Here is a 19,481-nt window from a genome sequence, read left to right on the forward strand (position 1 = left end):
AATCAGAGTTTGGAGTTTCTTCATTGGAAGGTTATAAAATATAAATTCAGTTTCTTTAATAGAAATAAGTTTATTTAATATGTGTGTGTGTGTGAGAGAGAGAGAATCTCAGGAGATGCAGATAAAACATTTGGGAAAAATGGACACCCTTTCAAAAAAAAAACAACAACAATTTCTCAGCAGACAAATCTAGTCTTATTTAATCTAATAAAAGAGTATCTATGAAAACCTCCGTCTAGCATTTTACTTAATGGTAAAAGACTGAATGTTTGACCTCTAAGATCAGGAACAAGACAAGTATGTCTGCTCTCAGCATTCCAGTTCAGCACCCTGTTGGAGCTAGTTCATGCAAAATGGCAAGTAAAAGAAATACAAAGTGTGCTAATTGAAAGGGGGGAGAATGAAAAATTTTTTCTTTTTAAAAAAGATAACTCCATTGTCTATGTAGAAAATTCGAAGGGATTTTTTTTTTAAAAAGGAAATAAAACTAAGTTTACCAAGATCACAAGATATAAGGTCACTATGCAAAAAACAGGTCTATTTCTTTTTTTTAAAGATTTTATTTATTTATTTATTTATTTATTTATTTATTTATTTATTTATTTTAGAGAGGGAGAGAGAGAGCACACCAGCACAAGCAGGGGTAGGGGGGCAAAGGGGCAGAAGGGGAGGGAAAGGGATTCTCAAGCAGAGCCCTACTCGGGGCTTCATCTCACAACCGTGAGATCATGACCTGAGCCAAAACCCCAGAGTTGGATGCTTAACCAGCTGAGCCACCCAGGCTCCCCAAAACAGGTCTATTTCTATGTACTAATAAAGAGGAATTAGAATCTGAAAATAAAAATCAATGTCATTGGGCGCCTGGAATGTTCAGTCGGTTAAGTGGCTGCCTTTGGCTCAGGTCATGATCCCAGGATCCTGGAACCGAGCCCTGCGTCAGGCTCTCTGCTCAGTGGGGAGCCTGCTTCTCTCTCTCCCTCTGCCTGCCTCTCTGCCTACTTGTGCTCTCTCTCTATCTCTCGGTCAAATAAATAAATAAAATCTTTAAAAAAATTATAAAAATCAATGTTGTTCTTAATCTTAAGAAACAAACTGAGGGTTGCTGGAGTGGTGGGGGGTGGGAGGGATGGGGTGGCTGGGTGATAGACAGTGGGGAGGGCATGTGCTATGGTGAGCGCTGTGAATTGTGTAAGACTGTTGAATCACAGACGTGTACCTCTGAAACAAATAATACATTATATGTTAAAAAAAAAGATAGTAGGAAGGGAAAAATGAAGGGAGAGAAATCAGAGTGGGAGACAAACCATGAGAGACTGGACTCTGAGAAACAAACTGAGAGTTCTAGAGGGGCTGGGGGTGGGGGGATGGGTTAGCCTGGTGGTGGGTATTAAAGAGGGCACGTTCTACATGGAGCACTGGGTGTTATACGCAAATGGATGAATCATGGAACCACTACCTCCAAAAAAAAAACTTAAATAATCAATGTCGTTTACAACATCAAAAACCAGGAAATACTCTGTAACAAAGAAAAATGTGCTAAACTTGTGCACTTAAAACTATAAAACACTACCAAAAAAAAATTAAAGAAGATCTAACTAAATAGAAAGGTATCCTGTATTTATGGATGCAACCAAAATGTCAGTTCTCCCAAAATTAATGTAAAGCAACTCTTCTCCACCAGGCCTCTGGGTGAGAATTAAACCCCAATGCCCTAAGGCATCCATGATATATAATGAAGTAACATTTCTTCTATGTATGTGGAATTGTACTACGTATACCAATCTTAAAAAGGAAATGAGTATAGATGCTAATAAGCTGATTTTAAGATTTATATGAAAATTCAAAAATTTAAAATAACTAAGACTGTTTTGAAAAGGGGGAATAATGTTAGAGAACTTGATGCTGCCTGATTTCTATATTTACTGTAAAGCTTTAGTAAGTAAGAGAGTGAAGTATTGGCATAAAGATTGACAAAAAGATCAGTGGAACTGAATAGGGAGTCTGATTTTCAACAGAGGTGCCTGTGCTGTATCACTGTGTTGTACACTAATATTGAATACTACAGTGTACACTCTGTTGAAACTAATATTACACCACATATTAACTACCTGGAATTTAGATAAAAACTTTTAAAAAATAAATAAAAACATGTTTGACAATCTCTTCCTCCACTCACTACCAACATGGACAACAAACTTGAACAGGTACTTTTAAAAGAGGTTATCCATTTGACCAGTAGGCATATAAAAAGATGCTTTAATAGAATGACTCATGAAGGAATGCAAATTGAGACTACAGTAAGATACCATTATGCACCGGCAAAATAGCATGAATTAAAAAGCCTTACAATACCGAGTGTTGGAAAAGATAGGGAACAACTGTCATACATTGCTCATGGGAGTATGCAATGGCACAATCACTCTGAAGAACTTCGGCAGTTCCTAATAAAATTAAATATATAACTACTCTGTGATCTAGCAATCTCACTCCTAGGTATTTTTCCAAGGAAAATGAATATTTCCACTTAAAGACTTTATTCACAATAGCCCCCAAATAGAAATAACCCAAATACATACCAGTAGAACAAAATGAATAAACAAATGGTGATTTATTCATACTCCTCAGCAATAAAAAGGAGCAAACTATAGATACATGCAATAACATGGATGAATCTCAAAAACATGCCGAGTAAAAAAGCAAGGCACAGAAGAGGACTGTAGGGTTCTTTTTATATGAAGTTCAAGAACAAGCAGAACTAATCTACGAGGCCATAAGTCAGAAAAGTTATCTCATGGTGTGGGTGGATCTACTGATTTGAAAAGGGCATGAAAAACTTCCAAGTTGATGGAAATGTTCTGTATCTTGAGCTGGATGGCAGTGTTACAGGTTTTTACATATGAAAAGGTCCTCAAGGTATATTCTTAAGATTTGCACATGTACTGTTTGTAATTTTGCATAGCAAAAGTGTTTTTTAAAAATTTCTTGTGTTTCCGAAAAGGTAACTGAGAATAAGAAAGTGAAACAAGTGGATAAGTCTCAGAACCAGGTTTATAGCATCTAGTAAATCTCTCCTCTGACTTCTTCCATCCACATCCTGAGTATATACTCCCAGTTTTCTGTGGACTAGGCTTTTCTCTTTGAACTTCTTAATTTTTTCATGCCAAGTTAGGTAGGGATTGTTTTCTTTTATTTTTTGTTATCCTTTTCTTATTTTTGATTTCTAGGTGTTCATCATCTCATTGTGGGCTCTCCTGATGGCTCAAATAACGCTACATATGTTGTCCAGCATATTTTGACTATCATCCTTGGGCCTCATTTTTTTTTAAGCTGTTGGGGAACTTTTGTTTGTCTAGAATGGGGATTTATGCATGATTTTATTGTATTTTATTTATTTTTTAAAAGATTTTATTTATTCATTTGCGAGAGAGACAGAGAGAGAACAAGCAGGGGGAGAGGCAGAGGGAGAGGGAGAAGCAGACTCCCTGTTGAGCAGGGAGCCCGATGCGGGACTCGATCCCAGGACCCTGGGACCATGACCTGAGCCGAAGGCAGAAGCTTAACCATCTGAGCCACCCAGGCGACCTTATGCATGATTTTAATGAGAGGATATTTATACAGATTCTCTAACTGAGCTTAAGAATGTTCTTTGGACAGGATTGTAAAACATGAATTCAGTTTGGTGGGAAAATCTACTTGGGGAAAATGTGTGATTTTTAAGGTAGTTTAAGTATCATAGTGAACTAAAAATTTGTTGTGGGATTTCTGCAGCACATGGGAACCAAAGTTCCAGGCGTGGGTCCCAGGTGACAGAAACATATGGGAAGATCCAGAGCTCCTCCGAATGTAACTTATTGAATGTCTGTCCTAAATAAATAGAAGGCTTAGTGCTCTCAAATGAAGTGGCCTCATCCAGAGCTATGGGCTATTGAGGAAAAGGGAACAAGGTAGCTTCCTTGTTCAGTTAAGGAAAGGAACTTAAAAGTCAAGTTCCAAAAGATCAAGTTCCATGGGGCAGGCAGAAGTAAGACAAAGATCCATGTTAAAGGAAATGCCTACGGTAGAGGTCAGGGTTGAAGGTCAAGGAAGCAAAGGCACCACGTATACAGAGAGAGGGAACAATTTATAGGATGGCTTTATATTCTCTCTGAGTAGTTCATACTCGCCTTGCTAGATCATTTTCTGTGTCTGAACTTTTCCCTGTTTCACAGTGAAATAATGAAAGATTTGACAAACCAACATGTGAGCAAGGGAGTGTTATTCAGGAGGCAGAAGCAAAAGAAAGTTGGTGTGAAAGGACGACTCTCTTTTACAGCAGAGTTCCTAGCACTCTGCATTTGTCTTACTTTGAAACTTGCTAAGATTACCCAAAGAAAGAGAAATTTGGCTTTGGCCATTTCCAGTGAGTAAGATAAGATCGTTGGTGGTCTTGGACTCAGGGTCTGATCCCAGTAGGTTGACAGCTGTGGTTGGAGTCCATTTTCAATACCTACTGTGAACTCAGCTTTCCCTTGATGAGGAAAGGAGAAAAAGCTTCCCGCTCAGTATCCTGGCCTTTCAGATTTGTGTGATTTGTATCTTCCTGCCCTCTTCGTTCCCTTATCCCATGTCACAGAGCAACAGAAACATGTAGCAACTGCCAAAGTCCCTTTACTGGGAAGCAGGATCAAATGATTGTTAAGTCTTTGAAGTCTGACAGGACTGGATTCACATCCTAGATCCACCACTTACAAGACATAGTCCATAGCTTAACCCCTCTTTGCTCACATCTACAAATCAAGGATTAAATACCTCATGGGGTTATTATGAGAATTATGTGAGAATATTTTAAAAAAATTTGGACATAGTCAATGCTTAATAAATCGAGGCAGCTGCTCTGGTGATGGTGGTAGAGATATTGGTTGGGATTGATGATGGTGATGCTTTCTCTAAGCTTTTCACCTCTATTCACTTGTGTTCGGTGATATGCACTTAGTATTGTGTAATTGAAGTACATTGTAATTGAAAGTAATGAATACTGAGCTTTCTGTAGGTCTTTGAAGGAGTCTGGAAGATTTCTGTACATTTGTGTTTTTTTTTAAAGATTTTGTTTATTTATTTGAGAGAGAGAGAAAGCAGGAGGGAGAGGGAGAAGCAGGCTCCCCACTGAGCAGGGAGCCAGACGCTAGGATCATGACCTGAGGCTTAAAGGCAGACGCTTAATCGACTGAGCCATCCAGGTGCCCCCTGTACATTTGTTTTAATTGAGTTTGGTTGTGTCTTTGTGTAAGAAACAGTGGATATCTCTTCCCTTTTTGTAAAGAGACTCAGATACTTCTGAGATACAAAGTTAGGTATTAGTGTATATCTACTTTGCACAGTTTGGATGCCATAGTTTCTTTCCTTGCAAACCGTATGCTTTTTGAGAAAGTGTACATGCATGATATGACGGTGCAGTATATCACCCTGTGTAAAATATTATGATACAAGGAAGACAGACAGTAAATAGAGTAGGACGTAGAAGGGATAATTTGAATTAGAGAATATAAATCTGGGTATATTTTTGAAGTAAGTGAGTTGATTTGGTTACCAAAGAGCTACATGGGGAAAATCAAAAAAGTATTTTCATGGGTCTTGACTCATGCCCAGTGATGGTTCTCACTATGGTCATAAGCCTGACTTTGAATTAACATCATGAATTTTCTCACAGTTGACTCCTCTCCCTTTCCCAAACTTAAAAAAAAAAAGTAATTGTAACTGGATTGAAAACTAGTATGAACTATTTATATTTAAGTGGTTTGGTAGTGGACTTTCAGTTCATTTAGGTGATATTTATTGATTGTCTTGGAGTATGTAAATATTATAGAAGCATTGAGTGGCAACATGATGTTGCCTGTTGAACTAGTTATAAGACCTTGTGACTCAAATCACCCTGCATCCCAGGTTCCTTCAAAATATGATAATAATTCTTAGCTCATTTTTCATCTTGTCTTGCCTTCTATCTTAATTCTTATGTATCGTACACTGGCACTATTACAGCTTCATTAGATACAGCCTAGATGTAATTAGGTTGATTTGAAACTGTTCCTAGAGGTATCCAGAAGTCAGTTTATGGGACATTTCATCAGTTTAGGTTTTCCTAAGTCCCAAGTTCTTACCCTGTCCTAGAGATTTTGGCTGCATGTTCTTAAAATCCGCTTCGTAGTAAGATTACTTAATGAATAGGATGAAACTACCAATTTTTATTGCATAGTGTGTTGGTTGTTATTGCCTGAGTCTGTGTTTATCCTTTCTTAAAAAACCTATGGACACCTTGGTGGTAATGGAAACCGGAAGTGAAAAGGGGAATGGGTAGCAAACTGTGAATTAGCAAAGTTCCAAAATGCTTTCTAGAGTTGGCAAAATATTTAACAATGAACACATTCATTTCTGCAATTATCATTTTGTTTGGACATAAATAATTAGCTTGAGGGGAAGTAGGGTATAAAGTAATTGGAGGGCAGTTAAATAACTCAGTACGTTAAGAGTAGTATAATGCATGATCATGTATAAGTGCATTTGGCTTTATTGATTGATATATATTGATCGGGACTTGAAAGCCAAGTCTATGTTTCATGTTAATATGTTAAGGTTAATAAGCTATTTACTATTTTGAGATGAATAATGAGTCAGGAGGATCAACCAACATTGCACAGCCAATAAGTGGTGAAGAATAAAAATTGAGACTTTCTGACTCTAAGCTAAGCCATCTTATTTTCATTTTACCAGTCCAGTTTTGCTTTTCCTTGGCAATCTGTTTTGGCCGCTGAAACAAGCCTTTCAAATGCTATCTTCTTCAGCCTCTAGCTTCATTGGGCTTTTAGCTCTTTGATTTTCACAACATCTCCATGTTCAGCTTGTCGGGTTCTTTAAGTATCTATCTTGGCCTAGATAATTATGTTGGGCTACACATTAAAAAGAAAGGCACAGCCAATACTCGGTATTTGAAAAGTTGGCTCCTGAACTGCCACTCTCTTACCTGTGTGGGCCTAGTCTATGGCTTGGATAACCCATTAACGTTGTTATCATCTGGACCAGGTTTTGCTCCATGGTTCCATGTCAGACAGTGTAAGATTTACTACTGCTTTTTAGGTGATAGTGTAGCAGAAAGATACAGATTTAGGACTAGGTAGAAACACCAAAGAGCTGTATGAGTTTGTCTAAATTTCTGAACTTCCCAGAAAACCTTAGTGCATTCATCTACAAGAAAAAAGAGTATCAGCTTCTTGCTGTGATTCAGAGAATGAGATGAAATAGCATAAGATGTCAGCTGCTTAAGTGTAGCACATCTTGGGCGTATGGTAATGCCCAGGAGATAGTTTCTTACCCTTTTCTCTGGCCTCTGATCTGCACTGCTGTTTCTGGGCATCTGCTTTAGGCTTATCCTCATTCCTTCACTCCACTCCAGCTCTCACTGTTGAAAAGCCACAGACAAGGCTTCTCACATCTTTGATCTGCCCCCTCTGATTGTTCACCCAGAGCCTGTAACTGGTGAACTTTCTGGCTCCTTGGTGTGCTACCTGTTCCCAGTCTCCAGTGGGTTTAACTGAATGCAAGCCATTTAATGTGGATTTCATTTATAATGCAACTTCTTTCTCAGTTGGCCTGTACAGTACTCCCTAACTTAAGTATTTCCATTTGTTGTCTTAAATCATCCAGAGTGTGGATCTTCGGAACATACAAAAAGAACCGTACAGATGAGGAACACTTTTTTTTTTTAAGATTTTTTTTTTTTTTAAGTAATCTCTACACCCGATATGGGGCTTGAACTCACAACCCCGAGATCAAGAGTCACATGCTCCACCAACTGAGCCAGCCAGGCACCCCTCAGTGTTCATTTTTTTAAAAAAACAAAATTCATCCTTTTAATTATTTTTTTTCAGGAAATTTTAATTGTTCTTTTCATTTTTTATGTGTTAAATCATAAAGCATTTTGGTTTCTAGATAAATTAAGGAATGAATGGTGTTTACATTTATTTTTTAAGAATTATAGACATTTTGGAAGGGACTTTTTGAAATTTATTCTCTGCAGAAAAATTCCTTTTTAGTTTAATTAAGATTTTGGAGGGCCGCCTGGGTGGCTCAGTCGTTAAGCATCTGCCTTCTGCTCAGGTCATCATCCCAGGGTCCTGGGATCGAGGCCCCCTCACCCCCCCACCAGCTTGGCTCCCTGCTCCACGGGAAGCCTCCTTCTCCCTCTCCCTCTCCCACTCCCCCTGCTTGTGTTCTCTCTCTCGTTGTCTCTCTCTCTCTCTATCAAATAGATAAAATCTTAAAAAAAAAAAAAAAGAAGGGCACCTGTGTGGCTCGGTTAAGCAACTGCTTTTGGCTCAGGTTATGATCCCAGGGTCCTGGGATCGAGCCCCGCGTTGAGCTCCTTGCTCAGCAGGGAGCCTGCTTCTCCCTCTCCCTCTACCTGCTATTCCACCAGCTTGTGCTCTCTCTGTCAGATAAATAAATAAATAATCTTAAAAAAAAAAGATTTTGGAGACAAACCATGAGAGACTCTGGACTCTGGGAAACAAACAGGATTACAGAAAGGAGGGGGTTGGGAGGATGGGGTAGCTCGGTGATGGGTATTAAGGAGAGCATGTGTTGTGATGAGCACTGGGTGTTTTACACAACTAATGAATCGTTGAACACTACATCAAAAACTAATGATGTACTATATGTTCCACTAACTGAACATAATAAAAAAAAAGGGGGGGAAAGAATACTGTTTATCTATTGTTGATTTGGGAAAAAAGTGCTTCTTGAATAAAGAGCTGGGCTTTACGAATTTTAGTTTCATGTTATAGCTATATAACTCATGGTGATGAAGGTAATATTTAAGATGATTGCCACCAGGCTCTATTAATCCAACATTATTGAATGCCGAGGATACCATGAGAAAACTTAAAGGAATCCCTAATTGAAAAATAAGTTCTTGTAATTTTTGTTGGAATTTCATTTTGGTCCATTAACATGATGATTTACACTCTTATATTTCAGGGAAAGGTGGCCCAAACAGCATGTATGTCAGCTTGCAAGCACTTAGCCACATCCTTGATGCAACTTTTGCTGGAAGCTGAAGTAAGACAGCTCACCCTGGGAGCATTACAGCAGTTCAACTTGGATGTCAGAGAATGTGAACGTAAGACAGGGAGCCATCCCTTTGCTTGTTTGTTTTACCCGAGTGTATACTCCCTTCTATGAAAAAAAATTAGGTCTGTGGACTCTTTGTTCCCGATGGAGTTGACAAATACCTGGATGCCAGAGACAATTTGAAGGGCGTGTAGAAATAGTCCATCAGCGAGCTCATTTGAGCACCCAGAGGTGTAGGACCTCTGTAGAACAGAGATCTCTGGCCACTTAAACAAGTGTGCAATCTAGAGGGGGATAGAAGGCAGACATGCATTTCATACACACAAAAGAAAACCTGATTCTTCCGAAGACTTCAAAAGAGTGCAGTTCCCAGCCACTTTTTTTTCATATTTTAAAACTATTTCTACATCTTACCTGCAAACTCTTCTTCATCTACAGAACAAGTGTGTGTGCATTTATCAGTCAGAGATGCTTTCTATTATGGGTAGAAACAGAAAATTTTAGACAGAGTGGTTTAAAAAATGGGTTTTATCTTTCTTAGAGACAGTGAGTTGCTATATTGATTTAGTTGCTCAGTGGTGTCATCAAAGACGGGCTATTTTTTTTTTTTTAGTAGAGTTGACACACAGTGTCACATTAGTTTCAGGTGTACAACATACTGACTCAGCTTCTCTGTACCTTATGCTGTGCTCCCGAGCGCAGCTCCCATCTGTCAGCATGCACTACCATTACAGTATTGTTGACTGTATTCCTATGCTGTGCCTTTTATTCCGGTGACTTATGCATTCTTAACTGGAAGCCTGTATCTCCCACTCCCCTTCACCCCTTTGCCCATCCTCCCACCCCTTCTCCCTCTGGCAACCAGCGGTTTGTTCTCTGTATATATAGGTCTGATTCTGCTTTTTGTTTGCTTATTCATTTGTTTTGTTTTTTAGATTCCACAGATGAGTGAAATTATATGGTATTTAGAGGACCCAGGCTTTTTTGCTCCCTCTCCTCTACCATACTTAAGAGTGGACTTTTCCTCTTTGTACATAGTATTCCTTCTCACACATATATTATAGTCAGAAGAGACTCACATTCCCTCCAAAAAATAAAAACAGAAATGCCACAGTAATTGCCAGATAATCTCGTGGCCTCCCTTAGAGCTGGAGGTGATCACGTAATTACCCAGTAATTCCGCTTCTAAGTATTTACCCAAAGAAAACAGAAACACTAATTTGAAAAGATCTATGCACCCCTATGTTTATTGTAGCATTACTTACAATAGCCAAAATATGGAAACAAGCTAAGTGTCCACAGAGAGATGAATGGAGAAAGAAGATGTGACATATATCTACAATGGAATATTATTCAGCCATAAAAAAGAATGAAATCTTGCCATTCACAACAACATGGATGGACCTAGAGAGTATTGTGCTAAGTGAAATAAGTCAGAAAGAAAAAGGTAAATAACATATGTTCACTTAAATGTGGAATCTAAAAAATAAAACAAAAAAAACCCCTAGAAATAGACTCATAAATACAGAAAAACTGGTGATTGCCAGAGAGAGGGTGGGGGATGAACAAAATAGGTGATGGGGATTAAGAGGTACAAAATTCTACTTAAAAAATAAGAAAGCGACAGAGGTGAAAATTAGAGCTTAGGGAGTATAGTCAGTACTGTAATAACTTTGTATGGTGGCTCCCTTGTGGTGAGCATTTTGTAATGATATAATTGTCAAATCACTATGTTGTGCACCCGAAACTAATATAATATCGTATGTCAGCTATACTTCAATTAGAAAAAAGAAGAAGAGGAGACTTACATTCAAGGCAGGAAAAAAAGAGTCCATTGTCACTTATTCCTTTTATTAAGAAAATTAAGACCTTTTCAGGAGACCCCTAACAAACTTCCCTGTCTGTCTCATTGGTAATAGAACAGTTATGTGATCACCTCCAGCTCTAAGGGAGGCCACGAGATTATCTGGCAAAGTGACAGAGGACCATCGTTATTGGGATAGTTGATTCATCATGAATCATCCCCTTGGAGTTGAACACAAAATTAGCTCTGTTAAGGAAAGAGAAGGAAGAAATAAAGAGTGTCCTGGTGTTCATTGTGCTGTCAGTGAGAAATGAAAATGAACAAAAATGCTATGACAACTTGAAATTTTTTTTTCTGATTCGAAGAAAATCAGTGGAAAATTCTAAAAGTGTGCTAATACTTCTTCCCCATTTTTAAATTTTTACTGCCTGTTGGTTTCCCTTGGTTGACTTTTAATGGCTAGAAATTAAGGTTTATTGACTAGGCTGTTCTTAATTAATTACTTACTGGAGACTTCCAGTTTCAGTCACCACAGAATAACAGGTATCAATGTTGTTTCTGCCATAAACAACTGTAAAGCTGGATAAACTCTATAAAGCAATTCTTTTCACGTATTGGGCAGTAGACAGCACAAAGCTGTGATCTTTCAGAAAAGGGAAATGCATAAGGTAAACTTAACATTCACTCTCATTTTCTGTCTGGGGGTACTATCCAAACAGCTGCCCAGGAAAATAGAGCCCAAATCAAAAGCAGGGTTTTACACAGAAAAAAAACAAAACAAAACAAGAAACAGAGATTGGCCCAAGGGCTGGTGAGGCAGCTGGGATTTGTGGGCCAAAATACAAGGGAGCAAGGAATTGTTTAGCTCTAGAGGTCTACATCGGAGAGCCCTTGAGTCTTTGGTCAAAAACTAAGTTGCCATGTGCAGGGTAAAAGCCTGTGAGGCCTGGCAGAGAACAGCCACTGAGGGTCTGTGAGTTGAATAGGAATGCCACAGGTCACAGAGTGCTAAGAGACATTGGAATTCTGACCAACCAAAGTTGAGAGACCGGCTAATCATCTTGTACATTCAGTAAGACCCCAAAAAGTTAGGCCTTAAGAGTACTCAAGCTCTAGAATAAGAGCCAGTCTTGATCCACCCTAACAAAGCCTATTTAATAATGATTCTTAACAAGATAAAGGTGATCGACCAATAAAATAACTGCCTGCCAAAACAAAACTCAACTGTCTTTGAAGGAAGAGGAACACAAAAAATTTCAGACTCTTAACCACATAGCCTCAACAATTTCACAGCAAAAAGCTAAGATTTGACATGCAAAGAAACAGGAAAATGTGACCCATAACAAGAAAAGACAGGCAATAGAAATAGGCCCACTGATAACAGAAATGTGGAAAACAGCAGACAGGGCCTTTAAAAATCTGCACATAGATATATTTAACACTTCAAACTGTAGCTGAATTTTTTTCCAGTTTTGATAAAAAGCATTAACCCATTGATTCAAAAAGCTCAACGAATCTTAAGCAGGATAAACACAGAGCCACACCGAAGTACATTATGGTCAGATTGCTAAAAAATAAAAATAAATAAAAGAGAAAATCTTAAAAGCATCCCAAGAAGAAAAGACACATTATATAATGAAAGGCAATGATAAAAATGACTGCTTCTTATCAGAAACAGTGAAACTGGAAGGCAATAGAATGTCTTCAAAGCACTGAAAGGAAAGAAAAACAAAAAAGGCCTGTGAACCTAAAACTCTACGTCTTATAAAACATGTCCTTCCCAAATCAAGATTAGATAAAACCCATTTCACATAAAGAGAAGTTAAGAAAATTTGTTTACCACGTTTGCACCACAACTCATTTAAAAGGTAGTTTTTCCAGTTGAAGGGCAATACTCGATGCTGACTCAGATCTACAAGGCAGATTACATTGTTCAAAGAGGTCTATAGCAATAGACACATCTTTGTCTAGAATCTTCACACTACCTTATTAAGACAGGTCATTAACTCCCCTTTTCTTGAATCTGGGCAAGTTTGTGACTTGATTATAACCAACAGAATATGGCAGAAGTGGCCTTTGTGACTTGGGTAGCTAGATCATAAAAGGCAGTGCTGCTGCCTAAGATGTCCCCCTACCTTGAGGCCTCCATGATGTGAGGAGACCCAAATCAGCTTCTTTGGGGAGACCACCTGGGGAAGCTCTGATGCCTGACATGTTAAATTTTATGTCATTGGTGCTGTATTTTGTTATATTCCTGTAAATAGTGTTAGATTTTTTTTGTGACCTGCATTTACATTACGTGGGATTGATTGGAATCTTTCAAGGACTTGCTGTTAAGTTTACATCGGGTTCAGAGCCACTTTTTATGTAGGTCTTATAAACCCCAAATCTAAAGCAATGGTTTTCAAAGGATTCTACCTGATGTCCCAGGTACCTGGAGACCTTTCAGTTCTGGCTGGTGGGAATAGAAAATATGCCCATCTCTGTAAAAGCTCCATAAATTATTCGGCCTGTTTATTTCTGGTGGTACTTTCCCCAGTCTTGGGTAGTTTCTTCTCTGACATGCCCAGATTAGTACTCAGCCAAGTATTCAGTGGGACCCTTCTGCAGTTTTCCTGAGTCCTCCCATTTGTAGCTTCCACCACTCTGGTGTTTGGCCCTGAAAATACTAGTTGCCTTGGCATTCTGGACCATAATCTGGGACTTTTCAACTCGGATGGCCATGTTTTGTTTGGATTCCCTCCATATGCCCGCTTTGCATCACAGCCTGGAAACTGCCTCTGGGTATGCTTCCCTGGTTGGTTTTCTTTCTTTCCGAGATCACAGTCTTGCACTCATTGTCATCTAGTATCTAAAAACATTCCTTTACATGCTTTGTCCATTTTTGAGGGGTTTTTTGTTTTCTCTTTTTTATCCGGTGGGAAGGTGAGTCCTCTTCCTATTTACTCCATCATGACCAGTACCAGACTCAAACATCTTCTCATGCTTTTTAAAAATTTTATATTTTGCAGAAACAGAAACTGCTTTTTGTGGAATTTCGAGGGGGGGGAAGATAAGTACAAAGAGAAAATAAAAATCACCATATTCTCATCATTCAGGAATAAGTATAATTACAGGGATTATATTCAGAAATGATAATATCCAGCAGCCACAGAATTTTTTCTAGAAATCATCCATCCGATTCCTTGCATCTAGTTAGTCCAAATTGTTTTACATGCCTCTGTCTTAACCAGTTATTTACCAGGAGGATAAAAACATAATGATTGGCTAGACCAATCAAAATTGATTTTTAATACTGGGTATAAAGTCATCCATTTCCAAGTTTTGAGGAAAGAGTGGAACCTCATTCTGATATAAAGAAAGGGAAGAACAGGGCTTTGGAGTGGGCCAACCAACGAATGTCATTGGTTTAACAACAAAGTCTGATGAATGACTGGGACTGACTACATGACTGCATTTAGTCAGAGCTAAAAGGTAAAGGGGAATGGAGGTGATAAGGCTAAAAATATACGAGCCTAGAGGAAGAGGAGTGATGGTCTAGGAGGAGCACTGGGGAGTAAGGAAAATGCCCATGTTGTGGCCTGATTCTGGAGGACATTTTACACAGAAGAATGAGCAGCTTCTACTTGAGAGAAAGATAGGCAAATTGGTATCCTTAGCAGAGACCTAGCTTTCAGATAAGGCTAGGAGGTGGAGAGACCCCTTAATGAAAGGGTGGAAACCTAATAGAGTTTGTTAACCATGCCAGAGGGGTTCCAGAGAGCCAGTACTGTATCTGAAAAGCCATTTGATATCGGTAGTAGCCTTTCAGACTTAGGATCAGCTCAAAGCCAACATTTGTAGGGCCTGAGACAGTGGCTCCAATAACCATATTACCACTGAAATTTTTTTCTCCATATATTGTGGAACCGCTAAGGTTCATCGATTTATAGTTTTAATGTTTCATTTCTGATTGTCAGTAATTTATCTGTCAAGAAACTTTCCATGGACATTTATTTTACTTTAAAAGAAAGAATTCTATTCTACGCCTTTTGCTATACCATCCCCCTAATTCTTTTTTTCTTTAGATGCTCAGTGGTCTATAAAAAATCTTAAAGAAATGATACATAAGATTCAAGTAACTATACAGAGGCGTATAAAAGCCGCCCCAAATGACAAGATAATTAACACTTACATCTTTCTACCCAGTGGTGTGTGCATGCAGTATTTTCTCTATTGTCTTGTGAGTCCTTGCAAGAACTGTATAGGTCCTGAAAGGAATCAAACTCTGGACAAGGTAGAATGTGAATGTACCATAAATGTTTGACTCTCAGGCCTGGGCTGCCATTTTCATAGATCCCAAGGATATAGAGGAATTGTATATGTTACCTTGAGCCTGAGAAATTTAGCTAGTTTAGTGTGGTCATTAAGAACATAGAGTTCAGAGTCAGCTCAACCAAATGGATTCAAGTCACCACTTAGATTTAGTGTGGCCATGTGTCAATTATTTTAACCTCTCACACCCCATTTATGAAACAGGAGTAATAATAGTAGCTAATACTACAGGGATGGGGTCAGAATTAAATAAGAGCATGCACGAAAGGGTTTATTTCAGGGCCAGCAAAACACTAACTGTGCATTAAGGAGTGGCTTCTCCTGTTATCATAAGCAGGAGCAGCCCAGCAGCTGATAAATATCCAGAACTCTCAGAAGGTCTTTTGCAGGCCACTCAAACCTTTGTGTACAGTTTATAAATCAGGTAGGTTTGGAGATGCCCTTTTACTTGGCATAAGAAATTCATTTTTGTTTTTGGTAGCTGTCTGTGAAACTGCTGTGGTCATCCTGAAAGGTCTGGTCCAGAACCGACAATTTTCCGATTCTCAGTGTGATGCTCTTGTAAGATAGCAGTCAGGCGGCTCAGCTGTTTACAAGAAATAATAACTATGCTTAGGGCATCATTATCTAACAGGAATGTTGTTGTTAATGTAATTCTTCCTGAAGGACTACTAAACCAAACACCTTTAAAGTGGAGGCTCTTAGGAATTCAGGAGGTGTGAGGAAAATATTCTTTCCCTTTCATAATTGACAGTGACCTCTGGGTATTTCTGCTTTGTATAGATTTCATCTTACACCTCCATCTGTCTGTATGTCTTAGATTTGGTTTTGGATGTTGGAGCCCTGGAACCTGGCAGAGAAACTGGATTTTAAATATTAGCAAGTCTTAATAGCCTTTACTTCACCTCCTTAGCCAAACTTGGGCTGCTTTATCATTCATGTCCTTCCTAGTCAGTCTGTGTCTGGATTTGGAATTTCGTAAGCTTTCTCTTTGTGCATTCTAAATAAAGAGGTGTAGCTTCATAGTCAAGCTGAATTACTTGTTTACAGCATTAATTCAGTAATCTGTTCACTTATTCAACAAATGTATGTGGGGCCCCCTACTCCGTGCAGAGTACCTGGAAGCTGGAAATACAATGGGAAACAGTGGATTTTAGATAGGAGAGTGACTTGATTAGATTTTCTTTTTTTTTTTTTTTTTTAAGATTTTATTTATTTATTTGTCAGAGAGAAAGAGAGCGCACACAAGCAGCGGGGAGCGGCCGGCAGAGTCAGAGGGAGAAGCAGGCTCCCGCTGAGCAGGGAGCCCAATGCTGGGCTCTATCCCAGGACCGAGTGATCATGACCTGAGCCGAAGGCAGACACTTAACCAACTGAGGCACCCGGGCGCCCCTACATTTGTATTTTTAAAAGGGACTTTGCATTTATTAGGAGCCATCGAGACCAGTAATAAGGCTGCTGCAGTATAAAGATGCATGATAGAGATGAGTTGGGAGCTTCAGCCTATTTCTGCACAGTAATTCAAGCCATGAAAATGAATGAATCAACTCATCTAACCTCCCTGAGTCCATCAATAAACTAGAAATACTAATCTCTGCTCTGTCTCACAGTATTGTTAGGAAGTGAAATGAGATAATGTATATAAAATCATTTATAAACAGCCATGGAAATTGTATTTATTACATTAATCATTTCTTTACCCATATGCTTTTATGCGTTTTTCTTATTTTCTTTCCTACTTCCACTGTGATATGGTTTATAATGTTAAATGTTTTCAGTTTTTAGTTACCTACTCAGTTTCCTAAATTATTCAAAAGATCGGTATATTAAAAGTATAATATAATTAAGCCAAATCCAGGGCACATTTGGTTGCAAAGAAATGCAGCAGGAATTGAATCTTTTAAAATTTAGAGGAATCCATTTTCCAGGACCCATCAGTCTTTTGCACAGAATAAACTGGGCCCTCGAACCAGAAGGTAAGAGAGAATGCACCTTGCCTAATTCTCTCAGTTCTTTAATGGTCAAGTTAATCTGGCCTTGGTTTACTGTTTGGGGAAGGGCTCCAAAGTCTTCCATTTCACCATTCTTATACTAGCCCTCACTTTACAGGTCAGGAAACCAATGTGGAGAATCTACCGAAACTCAGGATTTTGGAAAACAAATTCAAAGTAAATCCATGATCTCACTAAGCCTACTATGATAGAACATAATGGCAGACGCCATTTGTCACTTACCCTCCATAAGTCTGCACTCTCACCGAAAGATCAGATAGCTTTCTGCATCCCTAAAGAATTAGTCTTAGCTCAAAAGATCCAGTAGTTCCTAAGAAGTTTTAACATTTCAGTATCTTTGTATATACTCACTAAAATAAATGGCTTTGAGTCCCTTCCTGATACAGACTCAGATGTGTTTTAGCTAATGTTGATCAGGCAAACCTTAATAGGCTTGCTTATGATTTTGCCACTGGGGTTTCAGAACTAAAGAATCTTTAGAACGCGATCTCTGTGAACCTTAAATGCCAGGCCCAAACAACTGCCAATTGGGATAAATGCACTCACTTTTGATTTTCTGCACTACTTGAGCCCACATATCCTTGACTCCCATTCTATGTAGTTAATTCTCTAGCTTTGGTCACTCACACATGAGTCTCGCTTAGAAAGGGCTCCAGAAATTCATTTACCTATGGCTTCTTGATGCGAGGGAGAGAGAACGGAGTCCTCAGGACTCTGGGGAGAAACATAAGGGAAGCATATGTAACACATCCGCACTATATCATTCTTCTTTTGCGGCCTTTGAAGTTTATATTATGCGAAGGGAGTTCTGGCCCTTAAATAACATCTAAGCCAGTGCTAAGCCGCAATCTGCATCAGCCCACCAAGCAAACTGTTAAAATAACTGCTAGCTCGTACATTCAATCAAGCCTCTTCAGGGAGATGCCCTATAGTAATTAATTTGTCAGTCAAGATTATGTTTAGTCGTCCTTGAATAAGTAATGCAAAATGCATATCCCCACCGTTTGCCCTATTTTTGCTGAGTCCCTAGAACACGCTTATTTACATTTCCTTCTCGATAGAATTCGTTTCTTCTTTACTTTTATTTTGCATATCACCCTTTCAGCCCATGTTGTGTTTAGATCCAAGTCACAGAGCACAATTCAACAAGGGATGGAATATAGTGGAGCAGACTGCTACTTCTCTGGCAGGGAGGACACGGCGGAGAGCATTCGGGAGAAAGCCGGGGGAGCAAGGTTCCACAATTTCTTGCCGTACTCTTGCATTTATCAAGGAAGTATGGTGAGATTATGAAGACAGCTGGTATATCAGTTCATAACTTGAAAGATCAATTTATGCACTTCATTTTCAACCCACTCAGCTCTCCAGCTGCAGATAGAGGGGAATTCTTGCAATAGAGCCTCACGACGGTCCTTTGTTTCCTTGGAGTTTTGAGCTCCACATTCTAGCAAGGACCAGAGTTTGCCCCATTTTCATGTTTGCCCAGTGTTATTCAGAGCTTTCACGTGACTCATATTCTTCCATTTCTTTCAATTGATCAATGGCAGCACAGCCTAGTCCTCCAAAGCATCACCCTCAGTGGGAAGTTGTTCCCCGGTGACTTAAGATAATGCCTTAATTATGAGCTTGGCTGCCACATTCCTCAGACTGTTGACTTCCTGGGAAACGATGGGAGGTCTCAATGCCCTTTTCCCTGCCATCACCTGCTAACCAATTTCAAACATTCTACTTTTTCTCCAGAGTCTTTTGTTGGCCAGCTCAGTCCCTAACAATCTGTCTTAATTAGGCTATGTTTATTTGCAAGGAACAGAAATCTCTTCATACCACTTCAAAAATAAAGGAAAGCTTATTTTAAATATATGCATTTCATAGAATCCAAGAAAAAGGTAAACAGTAACTCAGTTAAGTTAGGGATTATGTCTGCCCTGATTGTTCCTGTCTCCTTAGCACTTAGCACAGTGCCTGACATATGGTGCTTGCTTAATAAATATTTATTGAGTGAATAAAAATGACTTGATTAGCAACGGCCTCCATTTCTGGAGCTCTTCTGTCAGCTCTGAGAATGGGAGGCAGTACAAGTAGGAAGTAGTTCAGATGGATGTCATGTGATATGCATAGCAACACAGCCTGCGATATAGTTGGAATCCTAAGGAATATTCTTTTAGAAGGATGTACACCTGGCAGGGCAATGATTGGCAACTTCAGTACATATATCCTACCACCAACCTCTATGGATTATAAAGCCATCTTTG

General features: G+C 39.0%; 1 protein-coding gene and 1 long non-coding RNA gene across 6 annotated transcripts in view; one reads left to right on the plus strand and one right to left on the minus strand.

The window, feature by feature from the left end:
* Positions 1-19,481, plus strand: part of EXOC6B (exocyst complex component 6B) — a 610,253-nt gene that overhangs the window by 412,103 nt on the left and 178,669 nt on the right. For all 4 annotated transcript variants that reach the window (XM_027620966.2, XM_027620968.2, XM_027620969.2 and 1 more), the window contains one exon: positions 9,007-9,148. In XM_027620966.2, the coding sequence (XP_027476767.1) occupies positions 9,007-9,148 (142 nt within the window). The remainder of the gene's footprint in view (positions 1-9,006; positions 9,149-19,481) is intronic.
* Positions 1-19,481, minus strand: part of LOC113937167 — a 48,994-nt gene that overhangs the window by 20,362 nt on the left and 9,151 nt on the right. The window lies entirely within an intron of this gene.

Source organism: Zalophus californianus, chromosome 8, assembly GCF_009762305.2.
Source record: "Zalophus californianus isolate mZalCal1 chromosome 8, mZalCal1.pri.v2, whole genome shotgun sequence".
Lineage (NCBI taxonomy): Eukaryota > Metazoa > Chordata > Mammalia > Carnivora > Otariidae > Zalophus > Zalophus californianus.